At 44.0% G+C, this 24,693-nt stretch overlaps 1 protein-coding gene across 4 annotated transcripts in view; it reads right to left on the reverse strand.

Annotated features, from left to right (window-relative positions):
- Positions 1-24,693, reverse strand: part of trak1a (trafficking protein, kinesin binding 1a) — a 268,008-nt gene that overhangs the window by 136,912 nt on the left and 106,403 nt on the right. The window contains exon 1 of one of the 4 annotated variants that reach the window (XM_063070073.1): positions 23,133-23,242. The exons of 2 other annotated variants lie outside the window; for them this stretch is intronic. In XM_063070073.1, the coding sequence (XP_062926143.1) occupies positions 23,133-23,160 (28 nt within the window). In that variant the 5' untranslated portion in view covers positions 23,161-23,242. Of the gene's footprint in view, positions 1-23,132; positions 23,243-24,693 lie in introns of those variants that run through there. One more of the 4 variants, XM_063070076.1, reaches the window with a different exon arrangement.

Raw genomic sequence — 24,693 nt, forward strand, 5'->3', positions numbered from 1 at the left:
CTAATTTAGATAGCAGACGTTTGCAAGAAATGTAAGAACGAATATGATAGTAGGTGATTTGAACTTTCAACATGTTAACTAGGACTCCCATACTATAAAAGGGATAGATGGGAGAGAGTTTGTTAAATATGTTCAGAAAAGTTTCCTTAATTAATATATAGAGGTCCCAGCTAGAGATAGTGGGACATTGGATCTCTGATTGGGAAATGAGACAGGGCAGATGACAGGAGTGTGTGTTAGGTAACACTTTTGCATCTAGTGATCATAATTCCATTAGTGTCAAGATAATTATGGAGAAGGATAGGTCCAGTTCTCAGGTTGAGATTCTAAATAGAAGAAAGGTCAATTTTGATGACATCAGAAAGGATCTGGATAGTGGATTGGGATGGATTGTTTTCTGGAAAAGGTGTACTTGGTAAGAGGGGGGCTCTTAAAAGTGAAGTTTTGAGAGTACTGAGATTGCATGTTCCCCTCAGAATAAAAGGCAAGGATAATAGGTTTAAAGAACCTTGGCTTTCAAGAAATATTAAGAGAAAGAAGGTGGTGTGTAACAGGTTTTGGCCGCAAGGAACAAATGAGGTACTTGAAGAATATAAGAAATCTAAGAAAACGCTTAAGAAAGAAACGTGGTGTACAAAGTCTGTTGTAAATCTAGTCAAGAAGAACTTACAAAAGGTGATTGTAGGGATGACTTGCAGTGGACTGAAAAGCTTGAGCATGTAGATATTAAGAAAAAGGATGTACTGGAGCTTTTAGAAAGCATCAAGTTGGATAAGTCACCGGGACCGGACAGGATGTACCAAGGGAGGAGACTGCTGAGCCTCTGGCGATGATTTTTGCATCATCAATGAGGACGGGAGAGGTTCCGGAGGATTGGAGGGTTGCGGATGTTGTTCCCTTATTTGAGAAAAGGAGTAAGGATAGCCCAGGAAATTGTAGCCCAGTGTGTCTTACTTCAGTGGTTGGTAAGTTGATGAAGAAGATCCTGAGAGACAGGCTTTATGAACACTTGGAGAGGCATAATATGATTAGGAATAGACAGCATGGCGTAGTCAAAGGCAGGTTGTGTCTAACGAGCCTGATTGAATTTTTTGAGGATGTGACTAAACATATTGATGAAGGTAGAGACGTAGGTGTAGTGTATACGGATTTTAGCAAGGCATTTCACAAGGTACCCCATGTAAGGCTTGTTGAGAAAGTAAGGAGGCATGGGATAAAAGGGGACATTGCTCTTTGTGGATCCAGAACTGGCTTGCCCACAGAAGGCAAAGTATGGTTGTAAACGGGTCATATTCTGCATGGAGGCCGGTGACCAGTGGTGTGCCTCAGGGATCTGTTCTGGCACCCCTTCTCTTTGCGATTTTTATAAATGACCTGGATGAGGAAGTGGAGGGATGGGTTAGTAAACGTAGAAAACCTACAGCACAATACAGGCCCTTTGGCCCACAAAGTTGTGCCGAACATGTCCCTGCCTTAGAAATTACAAGGCTTTCCTATAGCCCTCTATTTTTCTAAGCTCCATGTACCTATCCAAAAGTCTATTAAAAGACCTTATCGTATTCACCTCCACCACCGTTGCCGGCAGCCATTCCACACACTCACCACTCTCTGAGTAAAAAAACTTACCCCTGACATCTCTTCTATATCTACTCCCAAGCACCTTAAACCTGTGTCTTCTTGTGGCAACCATTTCAGCCCTGGGAAAAAGCCTCTGACTATCCACATGATCAGTGCCTCTCATCATCTTGTACACCTCTATCAGGTCACCTCTCATCCTCCATCGCTCCAAGGAGAAAAGGCCAAGTTCACTCAACCTATTCTCATAAGGCATGCTCTCCAATCCAGGCAACGTCCTTGTAAATCTCCTCTGCACCCTTTCTATGGCTTCCACATCCTTCCTGTAGTGAGGTGACCAGAACTGAGTACAGTACTCCAAGTGGGGTCTGACCAGGGTCCTATATAGTTGCAACATTACCTCTCGGTTCCTAAATTCAATTCCACGATTGATGAAGGCCAATACACTGTAGGTCTTCTTAACCACAGAGCCAACCTGCACAGCTGCTTTGAGTGTCCTATGGACTCGGACCCCAAGATCCCTCTGATCCTCCACACTGCCAAGAGTCTTACCATTAATACTATATTCTGCCATCATAACTGACTTACCAAAATGAACCACCTCACACTTCTCTGGGCTGAACTCCATCTGCCACTTCTCAGCCCAGTTTTGCATCCTATCAATGTCCCGCTGTAACCTCTGACAGCCCTCCACACTATCCACAACACCCCAACCTTTGTGTCATCAGAAAATTTACTAACCCATCCCTCCACTTCCTCATCCAGGTCATTTATAAAAATCATGAAGAGTAAGGGTCCCAGAACAGATCCCTGAGGCACACCACTGGTCACCGACCTCCATGCAGAATATAACATGGGTACAACCACTCTTTGCCTTCTGTGGGCAAGCCAGTTCTGGATCCACAAAGCAAGGTCTCCTTGGATCCCATGCCTCCTTACTTTCTCAATAAGCCTTGCATGGGGTACCTTATCAAATGCCTAGCTGAAATCCTACTTCAGGGGTAGGCAACCTACGGCCTGCGGGCCAGATTTGGCCCGCGAGCAAATATTGGGATACTATGCGTATCTGGCCCGCGAGCGATTTTTCCTTATTCTGAGTGTTTCACGCGACCACACTGATGGACATGCATGGTGCCTTGTTACACTGGCCCCAGGTTCTGTTTTGTTCCAAACCAAACACTGGTACACAGGTGTCCCCCGCTTTTCGAACATTCGCTTTACGAAACCTCACTGTTACGAAAGACCTACATTAGTACCCTGTTTTCGCTTTCAGAAGGTGTTTTCACTGTTATGAAGAAAAGCAGCGTGCGATAAAAGGCAGCGCGCGCTCCGAGCAGCCACTCTGCCCCGGATTCGGAACGGCATTGCTTTAACACGTTGCATTGAGCAGCCGTTAGCAAGATGAGTTCTAAGGTGTCGGAAAAGCCTGAAAGAGTAAGGGTGTTACACTTATTGTAAAACTAGACATAATTAAGCGTTTCGATCGTGGTGAATGAAGCAAGGACAAAGTGAGTTTGGCTTGTGGAAGTTGACAAAGATGATGTTGAAGAGGTTTTGGCATCCCATGACCAAGAACTGATAGATGAAGAGCTGTTGCAATTGGAAGAGGAAAGGATAACAATTGAAACAGAATGCAGAAAAGTGAAGCAACTGCGTGAGATTTTTGCTGCAATGATAAAGTACAACTTTAATTTTGAAAGGGTACATAGGTTTAGGGGATATTTGCAGGATGGTTTGAGTGCTTAGAAACAACTGTATGATAGAAAAATCCACGAGGCTCAGCAATCAAGCAAGCCTTCCACATCCTCCACAGCAGATGACGAACCTCGACCTTCGACATCAAGGCAGGCAGTCATAGGAGAAGATGAGCTGCCTGCCCTGATTGACGATGAGATGACACCCCCGTGTCCCACCACCCCAACACCCAGGCCCCGGACAGATACTGTACCGATTCGCAGAGAACGCAGCGGTAGCTGGGAGGCACACAGAATATCTTTAAGAAAAAGCCGAAATAAACATGCTAATTAATTAGGTGCCGCCTAGCACGTAATTATCGGCCCAGATCAGAGGCGATGCAATCAGCAATCGCCTCTGATCTGCGCTGACATATATGTGTCGGGCAGCACCTAATCATCATCATCAGTGTGCTCTGAGCTGTCTTCCCAATTCCGGTAAGTGATACTACACTGTACATACATTATTCCTACTTTATATAGGCTGTGTATTTTTACGTGTTATTTGGTAGATTTGGCAGCTTCACAGTTTAAAGGTTACTGGAGAGCGGGTTTATGCCAACAGCGCTTGCGTGAGATTTTCACTACGGAGATCTGTGCAGGCAATCGTTGTAGAGAAGTATTTCTACTTTATATAGGCTGTGTATCTATATCATATCATTCCTGCTTTTACTATATGTTACTGTTATTTTAGGTTTTATGTGTTATTTGGCATGATTTGGTAGGTTATCTTTGGGTCTGCAAACGCTCACAAAATTTTCCCAGATAAATAAATGGTAATTGCTTCTTCGCTTTACGACATTGCGGCTTATGAACCGTTTCATAGGAACGCCCTACCTTTGGATGGCGGGGAAACCTGTGTACGAATGACGGGAAGGCAGACTACCTTATTAATATGTATTAGATACTCTCCGTGCACGCGCAGGTTTTCAGATGGGATAGTTCAAATTTGTAAACAGAAACAGCGTCACTGTGTTTTAACACAAGAAATTCACGCTAAATATCCAGATATTTACATGTGCTACGATACTTGTTGAATAACTTGCGTTTCGAAATAAAATCAAAGAAAAAAATTCCAATGGCAACGAATACAAAACGCAGGAAGGTAGACACTGAGTGCCGAAATTTCCAAGACACTTGGACACTAAATTACTTCTTCATAGAGCAAGCTGGGAAACCAGTTTGTCTCATTTGCCTAGAAAATGTTGCTGTGAAGAAGGTAGCAAATATCAGGCGACATTACGAGATCCGCCATAGTGGAAATTTTAACAAGTTTACTGGGCAAGCAAGGGAAGATGAAGTTGAGCGAATGAAGGCTAGTTTCGGAAAACAAACGTCAATTTTTGCCAAGAAAAGCAGAGAAAGCGAAGGAAATACCCATGCCAGCTACGGTCTCAGAACATATTGCAGAAAAGATGAATCCTTTTACAGATGGAGAGTTTGTCAAAGAATGTTTACTGGCAGTGGTGGATATTGTTTGTTCTGAAAAGAAATCTTTATTTGCATCTATCAGCCTGTCAGCAAGAACGATCACACGGTGAGTTAAGAAATGTCAGCAGATGTTAAATGTTGTTTAAGGGATGCCTGCAACGAATTGCAATTTTTTTCAATTGTGCTTGATGACTGCTCAGACTTGAGAGACACTGCTCAACTTGCAAGGAGTGACCTCAACTTTCAATGCATCATGTATCATGGTCATATGTTATATGTTTAAAGATTCTTTGTGTCCTTTTAATAGATTCAAAAGATGCCTTGATTGAAATAAATTGCAACTAAACTGAGTTAATTGATTACTAATTGGCATCCTTGGTAAAGCACAAATGATTTTCTAGCATGCGTTATTCATTAATTTGAGGCAAAACATAACTAGATGTATTTAAATGGATAATTCCCATACTTCAAGTTTTTTATGGCATTTATCTGACCCACCGTCAGCTCATTAATACGTGATCCAGCCTAGAGAGGCAAAAAGATTGCCGACCCCTGCACCACATCTACTGCTCTTCCTTCATCAATGTGTTTAGACACATCCTCAAAAAATTCAATCAGGCTCGCAAGGCACGGCCTGCCCTTGACAAAGCCATGCTGACTATTCCTAATCATGTTATACCTCTCCGAATGTTCAGAAATCCTGCCTCTCAGGATCTTCTCCGTCATCTTACCAATCACTGAGCTAAGACTCACTGGTTCAGCCATTTGGCATTCAGGATGAGGTAGTAAATTGAATTCAACGTTGGCTTCATGTGAGAAACCAGAGAGTGGTGTAAGATGGTTGCCTCTGACTGGAGACCTGTGACTAGTGGTGTGCCACAGGGATTAGTCCTTTGTTGTTCGTCATCTACATCAGTGATCTGGATGATAATGAGGTAAGGAGGATCAGCAAATTTTTGAAGTGGACAGCAAAGGCAGGATCTGAACCAGCTGGAAAAATATCAAGTGGAATTTAATGCACATTAAATGTGAGAACGAAACAGGGTGGGTCTGACACAGTATGGCACTGTATGAGGAGTGTGATCGAGCAGAGGGATCTGGGAGTACGAATCCATAATTCCTTGGAAGTGATACCACAGGTAGACCTTTTGACACATATGCCTGTATACATCAAAGTATTGCATAAAAGACCAAAAGATAGAGGAACAGAATTAGGCCATTTGGCCCATCGAGTCTGCTCCATTTCATCATGACTGATCCAAGTTTCCTCTCAGCTCCAACTTCTTGCCTTCTCCCTGTATCCCAACATACCCTAACCACTCAAGGATCTATCAACCTCTGCCTTAAATATACATAAAGATCTGGCCTCCACTACTGCCTGTCGCAAAGAATTCTGCAGATTCACTACTCTACAACAGTTCAGGTGGTATGTTAAAGTTGTATAAGACATTGGTGAGGTCTAACTTAGACCATTTTGTGTAGTTTTAGTCACTTACATACAGGAAAGAAATGAATAAGATTGAAAGAGTACAGACGAAATTTACAAGGTGCCGAGATTTGAGGACCTCAGCTCTCAGGAAAGCTTCAATAGGATAGGATTTGATCCCCTTAACCCGAAGAGAAAGAGAGGAGATTTGGAAGAGATATACAAAATTTTAAGGGATATAGATAGGGTAAATGTAAGTTGACTTTTTCCAGAGGTTGGGTGAGTCTAGCATTAGAGGTCATAGGTTAAGAATGAAAGTTGAAATGCCTAAAGGGAACATAAGGGGGAACCTGTTCACTCAGACAGTGGTGAGAAATGGCAGGAGCAGTGGTGCATGCAGGTTTGATTTCAAATGTAGGAGATGTTTAAATAAGTACTTGGACGAGGGGGACATGGATGGCTGTGATCCAGCTGCAGGTCAATGGGACTTGGCAGAATAATAGTTCAGCATGGCCCGTTTCTGAGTTGTACTCTAAGAGTTCTGGTTCATATTGAAAATTGGTGACTGGGCACAAATGAAAGTGATACCAATGACATAGGCAGGAAAAGGGAAGAGGTCCTGAAAACAGACTACAGGGAAATAGGAAGGAATTTGAGAAGCAGGACCACAAAGGTAGTAATCTCGGGATTACTGCCTGTGCCATGTGACAGTGAGCATAGGAATAGTGAGGTGGAGGATAAACGCATGGCTGAGGAATTGGAGCAGGGGGCAGGGATTCAGATTTCTGGATCATTGGGACCTCTTTTGGGGCAGGTGTGACCTGTACAAAAAGGACGGGTTGCACTTGAATCCAAGGGGGACCAATATCCTGGTGGAGGTTTGCTAAGGCTATCGGGGAGAGTTTAATCTAGAATTGCTGAGGGGTGGGAACCAAACTGAAGAGACGGAGGAAGAGGCAGTTGGCTCACAAATAGAGAAAGCTTGGAGACAGTGTGTGAGGGAGGATAGGCAGGTATAGAGAAGGGACGCGCTCAGACCGACAGTTTGAGATGTGTCTTTTTTAACGCAAGGAGTATTGTGAACAAAGCAGATGAGCTCAGAGCGTGGATCAGTACTTGGAGATATGATGTTGTGGCCATTACAGAGACTTGGATGGCTCAGGGGCAAATGGCTACTTCAAGTGCCGGGTTTTAGATGTTTCAGAAAGGACAGGGAAGGGGGCAAAAGAGGTGGGGGCATAACACTGTTAATCAGAGATAGTGTCACAGCTGCAGAAAAGGTGGACGCCATGGAGGGATTGTCTACAGAGTCTCTGTGGGTGGAGGTGAGGAACAGGAAGGGGTCAATAACTTTACTGAGTGTTTTTTTTAATATAGGCCACCTAATAGTAACAGGGTTATCAAGGAGCAGATAGCGAAACAGATCCCGGAAAGGTGTAATAATAAGAGCTGTCGTGATGGGTGATTTTAATTTCCCAAATATCGATTGGCATCTCCCTAAAGCAAGGGGTTTAGATGGGATGAAGTTTGTTAGGTGTGTTTAGGAAGGTTTCTTGGCACAATATGCAGATAAGTCTACAAGAGGAGAGGTGGTACTGATCTGGTATTGGGAAATGAACCTGGTCAGGGGTCAGGTCTCTCAGTGGGAGAGCATTTTGGAGATAGTGATCATAATTCTGTCTCCTTTACGATAGCATTGGAGAGAGATCGGAACAGACAAGTTAGAAAAGTGTTTAATTGGAGTAAAGGGAATTACGAGGCTAACAGGCAGGAACTTGGAAGCTTAAATTGGGAACATATTCTCAGGGAAAGGTACAGAAGAAATGTGGCAAATGTTCAGGGGGGATATTTGTGTGGAGTTCTGCATAGGTACATTCCAATGAGGCAGGGAAGTTATTGTCGGGTACAGGAACCGTGGTGTACAAAGGCTGTAATAAATCCAGTCAAGAAGAAAAGAAAAGCTTACAAAAGCTTCAGAGAGCTAGGTAATGTTAGAGATCTAGAAAATTATAAGGCTAACAGGAAGGAGCTTAAGAAGGAAATTAGGAGAGCCAGAAGGGGCCATGAGAAGGCCTTGACGGGCAGGATTAAGGAAAACCCCAAGGCATTCTACAAGTATGTGAAGAGTAAGAGGATAAGTCATGAGAGAATAGGACCTATCAAATGTGACAGTGGGAAAGTGTGTATGGAACCGGAGGAAATAGCAGAGGTACTTAATGAATACTTTGCTTCAGTATTCACTATGGAAAAGGATCTTGGTGATTGTAGGGATGACTTGCAGCGGACTGAAAAGCTTGAGCATGTAGATATTAAGAAAGAGGATGTGCTGGAGCTTTTGGAAAGCATCAAGTTGGGTAAGTCGCCGGGACCGGATGAGATGTACCCCAGGTTACTGTGGGAGGCGAGGGAGGAGATTGCTGAGCCTCTGGCGATGATCTTTGCATCACCAATGAGGACGGGAGAGGTTCCGGAGGATTGGAGGGTTGCAGATGTTGTTCGCTTATTTGAGAAAGGGAGTAGAGATAGCCCAGGAAATTATACACCAAGGAGTCTTACTTCAGTGGTTGGTAAGTTGATGGAGGAGATCCTGAGAGGGAGGACTTATGAACATTTGGAGAGGTACAATATGATTTGGAATAGTCAGCATGGCTTTGTCAAAGGCAGGTCGTGCCTTACGAGCCTGATTGAATTTTTTGAGGATGTGATTAAACACATTGATGAAGGTAGAGCAGTAGATGTAGCGTATATGGATTTCAGCAAGGCATTTGATAAGGTACCCCATGCAAGGCTTATTGAGAAAGTAAGGAGGCATGGGATCCAAGGGGACATTGCTTTGTGGATCCAGAACTGGCTTGCCCACAGAAGGCAAAGAGTGGTTGTAGACAGGTCATATTCTGCATGGAGGCTGGTGCCCTGTGGTGTGCCTCAGGGATCTGTTCTGGGACCCCTACTCTTCGTGATTTTTATAAATGACCTGGATGAGAAAGTGGAGGGATGGATTAGTAAACTTGCTGGTGACACAAATGTTGGGGGTGTTGTGGAAAGTGTGGAGGGCTATCAGAGGTTACAGCGGGACATTGATAGGATGCAAAACTGGGCTGAGAAGTGGCAGATGGAGTTCATTTTGGTAGGTCAAATATGATGGCAGAATATAGTATTAATGGTAAGATTCTTGGCAGTGTGGAGGATCAGAGGGATCTTGGGGTCCGAGTCAATAGGACACTCAAAGCTGCTATGCAGGTTGGCTCTGTGGTTAAGAAGGCATATGGAGCATTGGCCTTCATTAATTGTAGGATTGAGTTTGAGAGCCGAGAGGTAATGTTGTAGCTGTATAGGACCCTGCTCAGACCCCAGTTGGAGTACTGTGCCCAGTTCTGGTCGCCTCACTATCGGAAGAATGTGGAAACCATAGAAAGGGTGTAGAGGAGATTTACAAGGATGTTACCTGGATTGGGGAACATGCCTTATGAGAATAGATTGAGTCAATTCTGTCTTTTCTCCTTGGAGCGACGGAGGACGAGAGGTGACCTGATAGAGGTGTGCAAGATGATGAGAGTCATTGATCATGTGGATAGACAGAGGCTTTTTCCACAGGGCTGAATTGGCTAGCACCAGAGGGCACAGTTTTAAGGTGCTTGGAAGTAGGTACAGAGGAGATGTCAGGGGTAAGTTTTTTACACAGAGAGTGGTGAGTGAGTGGAATGGGCCGCCGGCAACGGTGGCGAAGGTGGAAATAATAGGATATTTTAAGAGACTCCTGGATGGATACATGGAGCTTAGAAAAATAGAGGGTTGTGAGTAAGCCTAGGTAGTTCTAAGGAAAGGACATGTTTGGCACAGCTTTGTGGGCCGAAGGGCCGGTATTGTGCTGTAGGTTTTCTTTGTTTCTGTGTTTCCAAAACAACCGATCAACAAATGATACAATAGCGTCCTTACACACCTGGAGAAAAGGGATGCTTATGTGAGAATGCTGTTCTTGGACTACAGTTCAGCATTCAACACCATAATTCCCTCTAGGCTCGACAAGAAGCTTCGCGATCTCGAACTTCACCCTGCCTTGTGTAGCTGGATCCTGGACTTCCTGTCAGATTGCTGGTAGATAGTAAGAGTGGTCTCCCTCACCTCGGCCCCTCTGACTCTCAACACAGATGCACCTCAGGGCTGTGTACTAAGCCCCCTCCTTTACTCTCTGTATACCCATGACGGTGTCCCACCCACAGCTCCAATCTACTAATTAAACTTGCTGATGAAACTATGCAGATTGGCCCAATCTCAAATAATAATGAGGCAGCCCTTTTGAATATTTGGTGCCCTTATTTACAAAAGATAAGATGGCATATTTAGTTGCTCCAATGATAAAGATGTTGGTCCCTTGGGGAAAGTAATAAGTAAATATACTAAATTTATTTTGAATCCCATGGAGCATGTGGAAACCTTCCAATATCCAGGCAGCTCTTCTTGCTTTTTCTCTTTCTTTTTTCTTTTTTTTTCAGTTAGGGGTATATATCAGGGGGAAGGGTTAAGGGGAGGGGGGAGGGTATATATTATCATTCTATGTAATCACTTTGAAAACTCAATAAAAATTATATTAAAAAAATAATGAGGCAGCCTACACCCTGATGAAGTCATCACCCTGACACAGTGGTCTCAAGAAAACAACCTCTCCCTCAATGTTGCAAAAACAAAGGAGCAGGTTGTGGACTACAGGAAAAATGGAGACAGACTCACCCCTATTGACATCCATGGACCTGAGGTTGAGAGGGTGAACAGCTTTAAATTCCTCAGCATAAACATCACCCAGGATCTCACGTGGTCTGTACACACCAGCTGTGTGGTGAAAAAGCACAACAGCGCCTCTTTCATCTCAGACAGATGAAAAAGTTCGCTACGGGCCACCAAATCCTAAGAACTTTCTAGAAAGGCACAACTGAGAGCATCCTGACTGGCTGCATCACTGTCTGGTATGGGAACTGTACCTCCCTCAATCGCAGGTCTCTACAGAGAGTGTTGCAGAAAACCCGGCGCATCTATAGATGTGAGTTGCCCACTGTTCAGGACATTTACAGAGACAAGTGTGCAGAAAGGATCATTGGGAACCCAAGTCACCACAACCACAAACTGTTGCAGCTGCTACCATCCGGGAAACGGTACTATAGCATAAGAGCCAGGACCAACAGGTTCCGGGACAGCTTCTTCCACCAGACATCAGACTGATTAATTTATGCTGATACAATTGTATTCCTATGTTATATTGACTGTCCTGTTCTACTTACTATTATAAATTACTAGAAATTGCACATTTAGACTGAGACATAATGTAAAGATTTTTACGCATGTATATGAAGGATGTAAGAAATAAAGTCAATTCCATTCAATTCAGGAAAAATGCCATTAAGCTGGAAGGTATGCACAAGAGATTTAAAAGAATGTTGTCAGGACTGAGATATGGAAAGAGATGGACAGGAGCCAGGAGAATAAGGAATGATCTGACAGTGGAGTATAAAGTTCCAAGGGGAATAGATAGAGTCAATGCATATAGTACTTTTCCAAGGGTTGGGGAATAAAGAACTAGAGGGCAGATTTCATGTGAGAGGGGGAAAGATTTGATAGGAACCCAGGGGATAACCTTTCATCACACAAAAGGTGATCAGAATAGGTAATAACCTGCCAGAGAAAGTGGTTGAGACAGGTACAGCAACAACATACAATGGGAACGTGGACAGGTACAACAACATACAATGGGAACGTGGACAGTTACAACAACATACAATGGGAACGTGGACAGTTACAACAAAATACAAAGGGAATGTGGACAGGTACAACAAACAAAGGGAACATGGACAGTTACAACAGCATACAAAGGGAACATGGACAGTTACATCAACATACAAAGGGAACGTGGACAGGTGCATAGATCGGGAAAGTTTTTAGGGATATGGATTAAACACTAGAAACAGGAGCAGATGAGTTGGGAATCGTGGTCGGCCTGAATCAGTTGGGTGAAAGGCTCTACTTCTGTACTGTACGCCTCTAGGCAAACAAAAGGGCTTCGACCTTGGGTGTCAACGCAAGAGATTGTGCAGGTGGAAATCTCGCACAACGCAAAATCTGGTGGGACATAGCAAGTCAGGCAGCTCGTATGGAGGGAAGAGAACAGTTGATGTTTTGGGCTAAGATCCTCCCCGAGTGGACAAGTGGGAGTGGGAGATGTACACTGCTATGTGGATTCTAGGTGTCGGAAGCTGGAATCACTGCTGGGCAGTAAACTGTTAGCTTTGTACCATATCAAATTTTGATCTGCCAACAAACTGTTTTCTTCAGATAGCTAAAGGCTTTTTAATTGGAGGTTCTGGGGAATCTTATCAATGCACTCAGTGAGTAACCATCCACTGTGCACTATATTTGGAAATGCAAAACTTCAGAATTCTTAGATAGAAAAAATGCTTCCAGCAGTCTGAAATGGACCATTTTAGACTACAGGGAACAAGACAATCTTAGTGATGAAGGAGAAAGTAGGGAAGATCAAAAGTGAAGAGTGGGCCATTCAGTTCACCCTCCAAGACTGCCTGAGCATTAAGTGAAACCAGCATTATGGATTTCGGCATCTACATCACATTAAATCTCAAAATGCCCAGATGAAGGAGGTCTACTCAGCATGCCAATGGTTTAAAGACCTGTTTGCACCTTCAACCTTTAGATCAAATTGCTGACACATTTGGAAAACAATTGGGAAAAGGAACAAGAATACTTCTTTAGCCTTTTGCCAAACTGCACAACGCATGAGAATTCCCGCAAGAACCACTGAAATTGGTACATTCAATGCACCATCAGGAGAGGAGATGCAAACTGAGCACGCTCATGGAGGACAGACACTGGGAGAGCTTAGAGATCTTGCCTGTATGTCCAACTACAGCTCAACCTGTTTCAGCCGGGAAGGCATTGAGAGTCCATACTACAAGCTAAAAATAGCATCTTGGGACTTGGAGAAAAATTGCCCGAAGAAGGGTCTCTATTCAAAATGCCAACTATCCATTTCCCTTCTTAGAATGCTGCCTGACCCACAAATTTCCTGCTGCACCTTGTTTGTTGATCCAGATTCCAGCATCTGCAGACTTTTATGTTTTCGTATCGGAATTTGTTGACTTCAGTAATATGGTTGAATGTATTATGAAAAATAATTGCCAACTGTGTTCAATTTATAAAGTAATATTAAAGCTAGCTCTCATACACTTCAACTACCAACTTTATAAACTACTCTTGCAAAAATACTTCCAACACATCTCTTTGTAAGTATTTCCTCTCAACCTTCCCATGTCAATTCATCTCACTATAGGAATGACGTTGGAGCTTCAGAGAGGATGCAGAGGGCATTTACCAGGATGTTTTCTGGATTAGAGAGCATGACCAATGAGAAATGGTTGAGCAAGCTTTCTCTTTACAGCAAAGAAAGACGAAAGGTGACTTGATAGAAGTGTACGAGATGATAAGATGTATAGATAGTGTGGATAGCCAAAGACTTTTCCCAGGGCTGAAATAGCTAATACTAGGGTGGATAACTTTAAGGTGATTGGAGGAAAGTAGAGGGTGGATGTCAGAGATGAATTCTTTACACACAGAATGGTGAGTGCATAGGGGCATTTAAAAAACTCATAGATAGACACAAAGAAGATAGAAAAATAGAGACTGGTGTAGGAGGGAGGGGTTTGATTGATCTTAGTTTGTTAAAAGGCCAGCATAACATTGTGAGCCAAAGCCCCTGCACTGTTTTATATTCTATATTCTGAAGTTACCCAAAAGATTCCAAATCAGGGCATAAACTTGTTAAACAAAAGTTAGGTCATATAATTTTGAAAGTCAAATTCAGTCAGGTCAGAGAAAATACATTGAACACCTGCCAATACACTAACTGAAGCAATAAACAGATTTTATTTGCTCAAAGGCAATTATGCAAAACCATAAAGCCACGATACAGTGTTTAAAATGTACCAGTACTTCCCTGCCTCTTTCAGAAGGTAAATGGTCAGTCAATTAAACATGGACATTCCAAAACACCCAGACACGTGAGGTTGTTGCCAAGTCAAGTTGTGGCCAAATGTTGGAAAAATGTCCAAGGTCAGATCTAAATTGCATTAGTTACCTAAAAGTAACTAAAATATTGAGCAACTGTACTTGTAGGAATAATAGCCTTTTTACAAGAAGAACATCCTCTCAGCCAGTTTTTAAACTACAATAGTGGACATGCTTTTTGAGTGATTTTGTCAATGGGATATGCAGTGACCCAGGTAGCCAAGCTAAGATCTGTGGATTCCTCAGTACCTATTCCCTGCCGGAAAAGGAATGCACAGCATTGCTGTAGTTCTGTGAAGGGCATAGTGATCAGGATTCCCAATGCCACTCTCTGCTTTGCTAACAAGGAGCTCTTTCTTGGCCACTACCAATTCATTTCTGAATGTTCTACCGCTGCCACCATTCCCATTGGAGCAGATCTAAACACCATACCTTCTCATTATGTTGACCACTGGTGGTACTGCCCCAGCTTTTTACCTCCCACCCCTCTCAGATATCAAGCTGACACTTTGGGAATCATTGCAGGAGACTTTAACCAGACTAGCTTGATGTCAGCAAAACCAAAGAGCCGACTATCGACTACGCGAGGAAGAAGCCAGAAGTACATGTCTTTAGGTGAACCAAGGTGGGGAGGGTGAGTAGCGTTAAATTCCTCAGTGTTAACGTATTAGGAGATCTTCAGCATGTGCTGGGCACAGCCCATTTCATCACAAGCAATGCTTTCCCCACCACAGAGTAAAACTGCCACCAGAAAGCAACATCCATCCAAATCCCCCACCATCCAAGCAATGAGCAGTGCCCTCTTCACTACCACCATCGGGCAGGAAGTTCTAAAACCACCCGGTTCAGGGACATTTACTACCCTACGACCATCAGGTCCCTGGACCAGCGTGGATGAATTCATTCACCACGACTCTGAACTGATTCTATGACCTACAGGCTCACTTTCAAGGACTCCTTACAGGTCATGTTCTCAGTATTATTTTTATTTGCAGTTTTCATAAAACTCCTGGCATACAGGCAAAGTCAAGGACAGCAACACCAGAGGTGAGAACCCTGAAGGTACGGACAAGGGAGATGGAAGGTTGGACTACATTGAAGGATTTATCTTCAGGTCGAAATGAATATGCCAGGGCCATCAGCCACTGCATTAAAACCCGCGTGGATGAGTGTGTTCCGCGAACATACTGAGTCTTCCCAAACCAGAAACCAGGAGATTCACAGTCTGCTGGCTAGATCTGTGGTGTTCAAGACTGGTGATGCAAAATCACATTTCACATCACTGAAGTCGGCGATAATAAATCTGATTCTTCCACCTCAGCCATTTCAGAGGCAAGTTACACCACAACACAACGGTACAGAGCTGCACAAGTAAATAGCTGGCCATTTCACCAGATCATTTTACAGGATGAAAGGCAAGAGAGAAAGAGCAGAGATTTAGGAAGGAAGCTGGGGCTTCAGGAGCTGATGGTATAGCCATCAATGGGAGGGGCATTCAGCAAACCTGGAAGGATGGCAAGCAGAAACAGGAGTTGATCATGGAGCTGGAGGCAGAGTTTACAGAGATGGGGGAGGCCCAGAGACATGGAGGGGTGCTTCATTGCCGTAGGGAGTCAGAGAAATGGAAGGCATAAGGACTGGGGAGTTAGAAAGACAGGAAGAGTGTGAGAACTGATTGGGGATGTTAAAGATTGCAGGATGTATGAGTTGGAGGAAGTTACAGAGCTCTTGAGGGTGTGGGGGTTAGAGGGTGCTACAGAGATATGGAGGGGTGTGGGACCAGAGGATCTAAAGGCAGAGAGGACATTGGGTAACTTGAAAAGATACATTTTTTTAAAAATTTGTGGTATTATTATTTACCTCCGAAAGGACCATAACCTTGTTGAGGTTTGGAGGCTTGTGTTCCTCAATGACCCAGAGAGCTGTGCCAGGTGAAGTCAAGGCTTTGTGCTCTGGCTCTTGGAAGGGTCACCCTCAACCATGCCAAACAGGTCAAAGGGTAGTCGCCAGACTAAGAGTGGTCTGCTGGTCCTCTAGGTTCAGGGGTTCAGCTCAGGGCTAACAACCCTGACCGGTCAAACAAAACTGTTGTGGAAACAGGAATGAAGGATCCTTCTACATCTGTGTGTGACGGTATTCCTGAGTCTCCACCCGGGACTTGCATGGCTGACAGAAGTGAAAACCGAGAGGAAGCTACTGGCATGTTGTGGGAAGCCCTGAACACTAAGGAGATGGAGGACCCTCATTGCTGCCCTAAACACAGCAGGCGGAACAGGCAGTAAGTTATTATTAAACAAGAGTCTCTGTAGGTCAATAACCACAATATTGATGGGCCAAGTGGATACAGGCTGATTTAGGAGATTGCGTACAACTTTTGACTGCTCAATTCATTTGAAAGAGCTCTGTAAATATAATTTTTTCAAATGCAGACACAGACAACTAAGTTCAAGTGAAAGTTTAATTGTCATTCAACCATATATGAATATCCATGAACACAGCCAAATAAAACAGTGTTACTCCAGGGCCAAGGTGCAAAACGCAGTACCAACACACAGTACAAAACACATGTAAGATATCAGTAAAATACAGTTACACAAAAGAAAATATAATCCAAGACCCTTAGTGCAGTCAAACACAATACAGCTTGTCTTATGCCAAGCAAACACTGGGGGGCAGCACTGCCTCAGATTGGACACCGCACCATACTGCCTGTGGTAGAATGCACCGGCTCTGATACCCCTCTCCTGGGCCTAGTCCTCACTACAACACAGTTCCCCCACCATCCACCAACAAATCAGTAATCGGACTTGCAGCATTCCACATTAACAATGCCCAACAGGGTCTTGCGACCACAAGAACAGTGACTAAGGCAATCACTCACTGTTAGACTGCACAGTGCCTTCACCCACAGACTCCTGAAACACCTCTTTAACGCAGGCAGGAGCATGAGCCGCACCAGCTTCAGTCCCTTCAGCATCTCTGCCCACGAGCAACTCGCTGATGGGGGAGGGAGGCCTGCAGTACTTTACAGTACCCAGCAGGGTCTTGCAATTGTAAAAAGTTAAAAAGAAACAGTAACACCTTTGGTTGACCCTGAAGAAGCCACTGTGATCGAACACACAATCTTAACACATTATACAACACAAGATCATAAGACATAGGAACAGAATTAGGCCATTTGTCCCATTGACACTGCTCCACCATTTCATCATGGTTGATTTATTATTCCTCTCAACCCCCTTCTCCTACCTTCTCCCGGTAACCTTTGCTACCCCGAGTAATCAGGAATCTATCAACCTCTCCTTTAAGTAAACCCAATGACGGCCTCCACAGCTGCCTGTGGCAATGAATTCCACAGATTCACCAACCTCTGGCTAAAGAAAATTCTCATCTCAATTTTTATCATCTATATAAATAACTTAGTTAAGGATGTATAACACACGGTTAGTAAGTTTGCAAATGACACTGAGATGGGTGGTGTAGTGAGCAGAGAAGGTTATTGAAAATTGCAGTGGTGTACCATCATAAATCCTCAAAAGGCCACACAACCAGATGCAAGATGCATTTCTACCTCATGAAATGGCAGCTCAGCCCTGCTCTACCGCTCAGGATAAGTTGGGAATCTCGGCTCTGGTGCTGAGTCACACTAGGAATGGAAATACTAACACCAAAGGAGCACTGCCACACAATGTTCTTGTTCACATAACTTAACAATGTGCACCATCAGCACAATGCCAGCGACAGCAAGCTTGGCCAGAACTGAATATATATTCAATGTGGGAGCACTACTTTAACCAGTTTAATTTGATACACACATAGATCCTTCAAATCCCTTTGCTAAACACCAATTGCTAGACAAAATGAACTAAAACTCAAAGCAGACTTCAAAAGACAAGGCAACTACATTGTGTACAAAACAGCAAGATCTTTCTCAACCTAGTTCAAATTTGCTTCCACAGAAGATTTTCACAAAACCTAGAATTCAGAAGCTCAGGACAAACATCCTTTGCTCAGACTGATAAATTTAATGGCTGGACTGGATTACAAAAATTACCGAGTCTTTATTTTTTTTCTTCCCAGTGCTCTTGAAATTCCATTTTCAGAGATGCTGCTTCAAAATAGCGTCTTGGAAAAAGGCAAGGGAACAAAGTAGGCTGGATCTAGCAATGCCCACAGTAGTCAGCACATGGTTGATCAATTCCCTGACTGTATAAAAACCACAAACAAAGCTGATGCTTCCTTTTCCCATCTGTCTATCACATAGCATTGGCTCCTCCAGCTTCCATTAGCTGCCTTAATCAATGCCATCTTTAAATAAATCAATTACAATTGTGATTAGAGCAAAGCTTTGTAGGTGAGTTACCTTTGCACCATGGTTTATAACTAACATTTTTGTAATCTAAACATTATCAGCACAGCCTGCAGTTGTTCACCCATCCCAAATATGCCAGAGAAGGTGAAGTGAGACACCTTCTTGAACTGGTGTAGAGTTTCTGCTGAAGGTCCTCCCACAGTCCTGTTGGGGAGGGAGTGAGGGAGTTCAAGATCCTGAACCAGCGATGACGAAAAACTGGCCATATGTTACTAAGTTCGGATGCTGCGCGACTTGGAGAGGAATGAAGAGGTGGTGGTCGTGTTCCCTGCCCTTGATGCCTTTGTCCTCCTTGATGGCGGAGGTTGCAAGTTTGGGAGAAGCAGTTGAAATAGCCTGGGCAAGTTACTGAAGTAAATTTTAAGATGGTAGGCACAGCAGCCACTGTGTGCTGGTGGGGAGGGTTGGAGAACAGGCAGGGAGAGGCGAGGTGCTGAATATTTGCATTAGGCGATGAGCTGCTAGTCACATGAGTTGGTTTGTCCTGGATGACACAAAGTTTCCTGAGAGCTGATGATGTTCTTGGAAAGTAGGAAGTATGCTCCATCATAGGCATTAGATTCCATCCTATTCAGGTCATTGTCAAGGACAAATCATCTTCAGAAAGGCGGCATCCATCATTAAAGACCTCCATCACCCAGGATATGCCCTCTTCTCATTGCTACCATCAGGAAGGAGGTACCGAAGCCTGAAGGCACACACAATGATTGAGGAACAGCTTCTTCCCCTCTGCCGTCTGATCTCCCGATGGACGCTACCTCACTAATTTTTATTTCATACTTTTTGCACTATTTAACTTAATTATTATACATGCATGTGTATATATTAAATATATCGTAATTCACAGTTTTCTTTTTTCCCCCAAAAATGTAATGCATTATACTGCTGCTGCAAAGTTAACGAACTTCACGGCGTATCCCAGTGATATTGAGGTGCTACATTTTGGTAGGACTAATCAAAACAGGACATACATGGTAAATGGTAGGGCATTGAAGAATGCAGTAGAACAGAGGGATCTAGGAATAATGGTGCATAGTCCCCTGAAGATGGAACCTCATGTGGATAGGGTGGTGAAGAAAGCTTTTGGTATGCTGGCCTTGAGAATGGGGGAGATTCAAACAAGAGGACATGAGTTGAGAGTTAAAGGGCGAAAGTTTAGAGGTAACATGAGGGGGAACTTCTTTACTCAGAGAGTGGTGGCTGTGTGGAACGAGCTTCCAGCAGAAGTGGTTGAGGCAGGTTCAATGTTGTTGTTTAAAGTTAAATTGAATGGATATATGGACAGGAGAGGAATGGAGGGTTATGGGCTGAGTGCAGGTCGGTGTGACTAGGTGAGAGTAAGAGTTCGGCACGGACTAGAAGGGCCGAGATGGCCTGTTTCCGTGCTGTAATTGTTATATGGTTATATTAAAGCTGATTCTGATTCTGAGTATTTCAGACTCCTTCCCTGGATTGGTTACATGAAACGGCTTGGGTGTCTTTGACCTTGAAGGTGGTTCATTGAGTTTCTGATCAGAATGGTGATGGTAGGGGACTGAGCAATATTTGTTCAGGGTAAATGGTGACGGTAGGGGACTGAGCAATACTTGTTCAGGGTAAATGGTGACAGTAGGGGACTGAGCAATACTTGTTCAGGGTAAATGGTGACGGTAGGGGACTGAGCAATATTTGTTCAGGGTAAATGGTGACGGTAGGGGACTGAGCAATACTTGTTCAGGGTAAATGGTGACGGTAGGGGACTGAGCAATACTTGTTCAGGGTAAATGGTGACGGTAGGGGACTGAGCAATATTTGTTCAGGGTAAATGGTGACGGTAGGAGACTGAGCAATATTTGTTCAGGGTAAATGGTGATGGTAGGGGACTGAGCAATATTTGTTCAGGGTTAAATGGTGATGGTAGGAGACTGAGCAATATTTGTTCAGGGTTAAATGGTGATGGTAGGGGACTGAGCAATATTTGTTCAGGGTAAATGGTGATGGTAGGGGACTGAGCAATATTTGTTCAGGGTAAATGGTGATGGTAGGAGACTGAGCAATATTTGTTCAGGGTAAATGGTGATGGTAGGAGACTGAGCAATATTTGTTCAGGGTAAATGGTGATGGTAGGAGACTGAGCAATATTTGTTCAGGGTAAATGGTGATGGTAGGAGACTGAGCAATATTTGTTCAGGGTAAATGGTGTTGGTAGGAGACTGAGCAATATTTGTTCAGGGTAAATGGTGATGGTAGGGGACTGAGCAATATTTGTTCAGGGTAAATGGTGATGGTAGGAGACTGAGCAATATTTGTTCAGGGTAAATGGTGATGGTAGGGGACTGAGCAATATTTGTTCAGGGTAAATGGTGATGGTAGGGGACTGAGCAATATTTGTTCAGGGTAAATGGTGATGGTAGGGGACTGAGCAATATTTGTTCAGGGTAAATGGTGATGGTAGGGGACTGAGCAATATTTGTTCAGGGTAAATGGTGATGGTAGGAGACTGAGCAATATTTGTTCAGGGTAAATGGTGATGGTAGGAGACTGAGCAATATCTGTTCAGGGTAAATGGTGATGGTAGGAGACTGAGCAATATTTGTTCAGGGTAAATGGTGATGGTAGGAGACTGAGCAATATTTGTTCAGGGTAAATGGTGATGGTAGGAGACTGAGCAATATTTGTTCAGGGTAAATGGTGATGGTAGGGGACTGAGCAATATTTGTTCAGGGTAAATGGTGATGGTAGGAGACTGAGCAATATTTGTTCAGGGTAAATGGTGATGGTAGGAGACTGAGCAATATTTGTTCAGGGTAAATGGTGATGGTAGGAGACTGAGCAATATTTGTTCAGGGTAAATGGTGATGGTAGGGGACTGAGCAATATTTGTTCAGGGTAAATGGTGATGGTAGGAGACTGAGCAATATTTGTTCAGGGTAAATGGTGATGGTAGGAGACTGAGCAATATTTGTTCAGGGTAAATGGTGATGGTAGGAGACTGAGCAATATTTGTTCAGGGTAAATGGTGATGGTAGGAGACTGAGCAATATTTGTTCAGGGTTAAATGGTGATGGTAGGGGACTGAGCAATATTTGTTCAGGGTAAATGGTGATGGTAGGAGACTGAGCAATATTTGTTCAGGGTAAATGGTGATGGTAGGGGACTGAGCAATATTTGTTCAGGGTAAATGGTGATGGTAGGAGACTGAGCAATATTTGTTCAGGGTAAATGGTGACGGTAGGAGACTGAGCAATATTTGTTCAGGGTAAATGGTGATGGTAGGAGACTGAGCAATATTTGTTCAGGGTAAATGGTGATGGTAGAAGACTGAGCAATATTTGTTCAGGGTAAATGGTGATGACGCTTCCGTGCCATGGATGCTTACAGTCCAGCCCACCCCTGAGCCCTGCCTCACTCTTACTCTCACGCAGTCCCAAAGAAGGGTCTCAGCCTGAAATGTCCTGTTTGCTCATTTCCATAGATGCTGCCTGGCCTGCTGAGTTCCTCCAGCATGTTGTGTGGGTTGCTTTGGACTTCCAGTATCTGCAGAATTTCTCTTGCTTATGATTCACTCTTGCAAGGGCTGCTTTGAACACTGTGTAACCATCAGCAACACCCCTACTACTAACCTTACTGGGGAGGAAGGTAACACAGCTGAGGCAGCTGAAGATGGTCAGGCCTGGTGCACTGCCCTGAGGAACTCCTGAAACTAGAACATCACTGTCTCTGACAGCTACTCCACATCACTGCCTTCGTCATGCAATGTACGACTCCAGCAATGAAATGTTTTCATTTGACACCAATTGACCCTCAGTTAAACATGATGTGAAACTGGAAAATAAGTCTAAACACAGCTTATTGGCAGCTGAAAAAAAAACTTTTCCCTGCTCCATATCTTTTAGGCACATGGCTGGAGGCTACCAGAGGGCTCGGAACAGAGCTGAAGAGCAACAAAGCTGGAAAACTTTCAGCTTCATTACTAGATTTAGTGGGAAGTCATTCAACCTCCAGAGGTTCACTTAGGCATGAGCTGATCCCAACTTCATTCACCTATTTCAATGCTCCTTAATAATGATACCCAACATAAACTTTACCTACATCAGTACAAAATTTCAATCGATTCTCACATCTCAACAATCTGAAGAGAAGAAGTTCCACACGTCTTGAGATGAAGTGCTGCCCAATTTCATTCTGAATAATAACAGCCCTGACTTAAGGTCCTCTGCCCTTTGGTCTAGATGCTCCTAGAATAGTGTCCACAGTTAGAGAGGGGGAAGGGAAGGTGAGGCCACAGAGGGTGGGGTTACAACACCTGAGCTTAGTCAGGGGAGTGAGAGGTGCAGCCAGACAACAGGAGGGCATTTCTCAAGCAGGAAGTGCAGCCAAGAAAATAATCACCCCAGAGGAGGATAGGTGGATAGCATGGAGGAACTGGGCAGAATGGCACATGTTCTAACCATTGGGAAACAGAGAGTGAACCATGTCCTGCAGACAAACTGAAGAGCGAGAACAGGGAGGATTGAATGAAATTTAAGCGATTACAATAAAGGCTTACCTGATGGCACACGAATGTGTACAGACATAAAGGCAGCTCAGGCAGATCCACAAATGCACTTTATCAGAAAATACCAAGTCCCCTAGCTTTGCTTCTTCACTCACAGGATGCCTGAAATGACCCAGCTCCACACACACTGCTGAAATTGCACAATTTTATTAACAGGAATGCCTCACCAGTGTCGTCGATGGATGTCCAAAGTCAAATGTGAAAGGGGCCAGTTCTTGTTCATTCGCAAACAACAATCACACACAAAACCCCCGTAGGAACCACCAAGCAGTTTGACAAACATTGCACGTTTCCATCCAGCTGAGTGAAGCATGGAAACTGAAACTGTACACTCGTCTAACTGTATACCTATAAACTAGATGGGAAAACCAAAGTTCACAGTTCATCAGTGGAGAAACACACCACGGAACAAAGGTAGAATTCTGCCAGATAAGTTCACTCCCCACTAAAACACCAACTGTGCAATCAAGTAAATCACTAAGCAATAAGCTCACTTCTTAATCTACTTTACCTAACTTTTTGTAATATTACAGTAAGGGCACAGGCTCCTCAGCACGTCTATGTTGACAGCAATGTTTTTTCTGTTAGTTCAAACTTCCTGTGTCCATTCCCCTCCATGAACCTGCCCACATGCATCAACCATTTCATCTGTAAACCATTTCATATACTCTCCACCCCCTGCATGTCAGAATTGTCTTTCAGGACCCTGTTAAATCTTCCCTCTTGCACCCTAATTTTGGACTCCATTACTCTGGGAAAGATTTAGCTGCCCGCCATAGCTATGCCTCTCATTTAAACATTTCTATAAGGTTACCCCTCATTCTAATAAGGTTCAAGGAATGAAGACTGAACCTGACCAACCTCAAGCTAATTAGTCTGGCAGCACCTATCCACGCGGCAACATAATCAGGGACAGCTCACTTCATTGGTACACACAACACCCACACCCCTCGCAGACAGACACAGGGTTCAGAGAAACCGGTACACACAACACCCACACCCCTCGCAGACACAGGGTTCAGAGAAACTGGTACACACAACACCCACACCCCTCGCAGACAGACACAGGGTTCAGAGAAACCGGTACACACAACACCCACACCCCTCGCAGACACAGGGTTCAGAGAAACTGGTACACACAACACCCACACCCCTCGCAGACAGACACAGGGTTCAGAGAAACTGGTACACACAACACCCACACCCCTCGCAGACAGACACAGGGTTCAGAGAAACTGGTACACACAGCACCCACACCCCTCGCAGACACAGGGTTCAGAGAAACTGGTACACACAGCACCCACACCCCTCGCAGACAGACACAGGGTTCAGAGAAACTGGTACACACAGCACCCACACCCCTTGCAGACAGACACAGGGTTCAGAAACTGATACACAACACCCACGCCCCTCGCAGACAGACACAGGGTTCAGAGAAACTGAGCCCTTCCCCATTGGGCTCACCAGCTGCCAGGGATGTTGAAAACCTATTCTGACTGGTTTAATTAATTGAAAGAATAATCAGTTTAACTGAAGACATTGGCCAACACTG

Source organism: Mobula hypostoma, chromosome 17 (assembly GCF_963921235.1).
Source record: "Mobula hypostoma chromosome 17, sMobHyp1.1, whole genome shotgun sequence".
NCBI lineage: Eukaryota > Metazoa > Chordata > Chondrichthyes > Myliobatiformes > Myliobatidae > Mobula > Mobula hypostoma.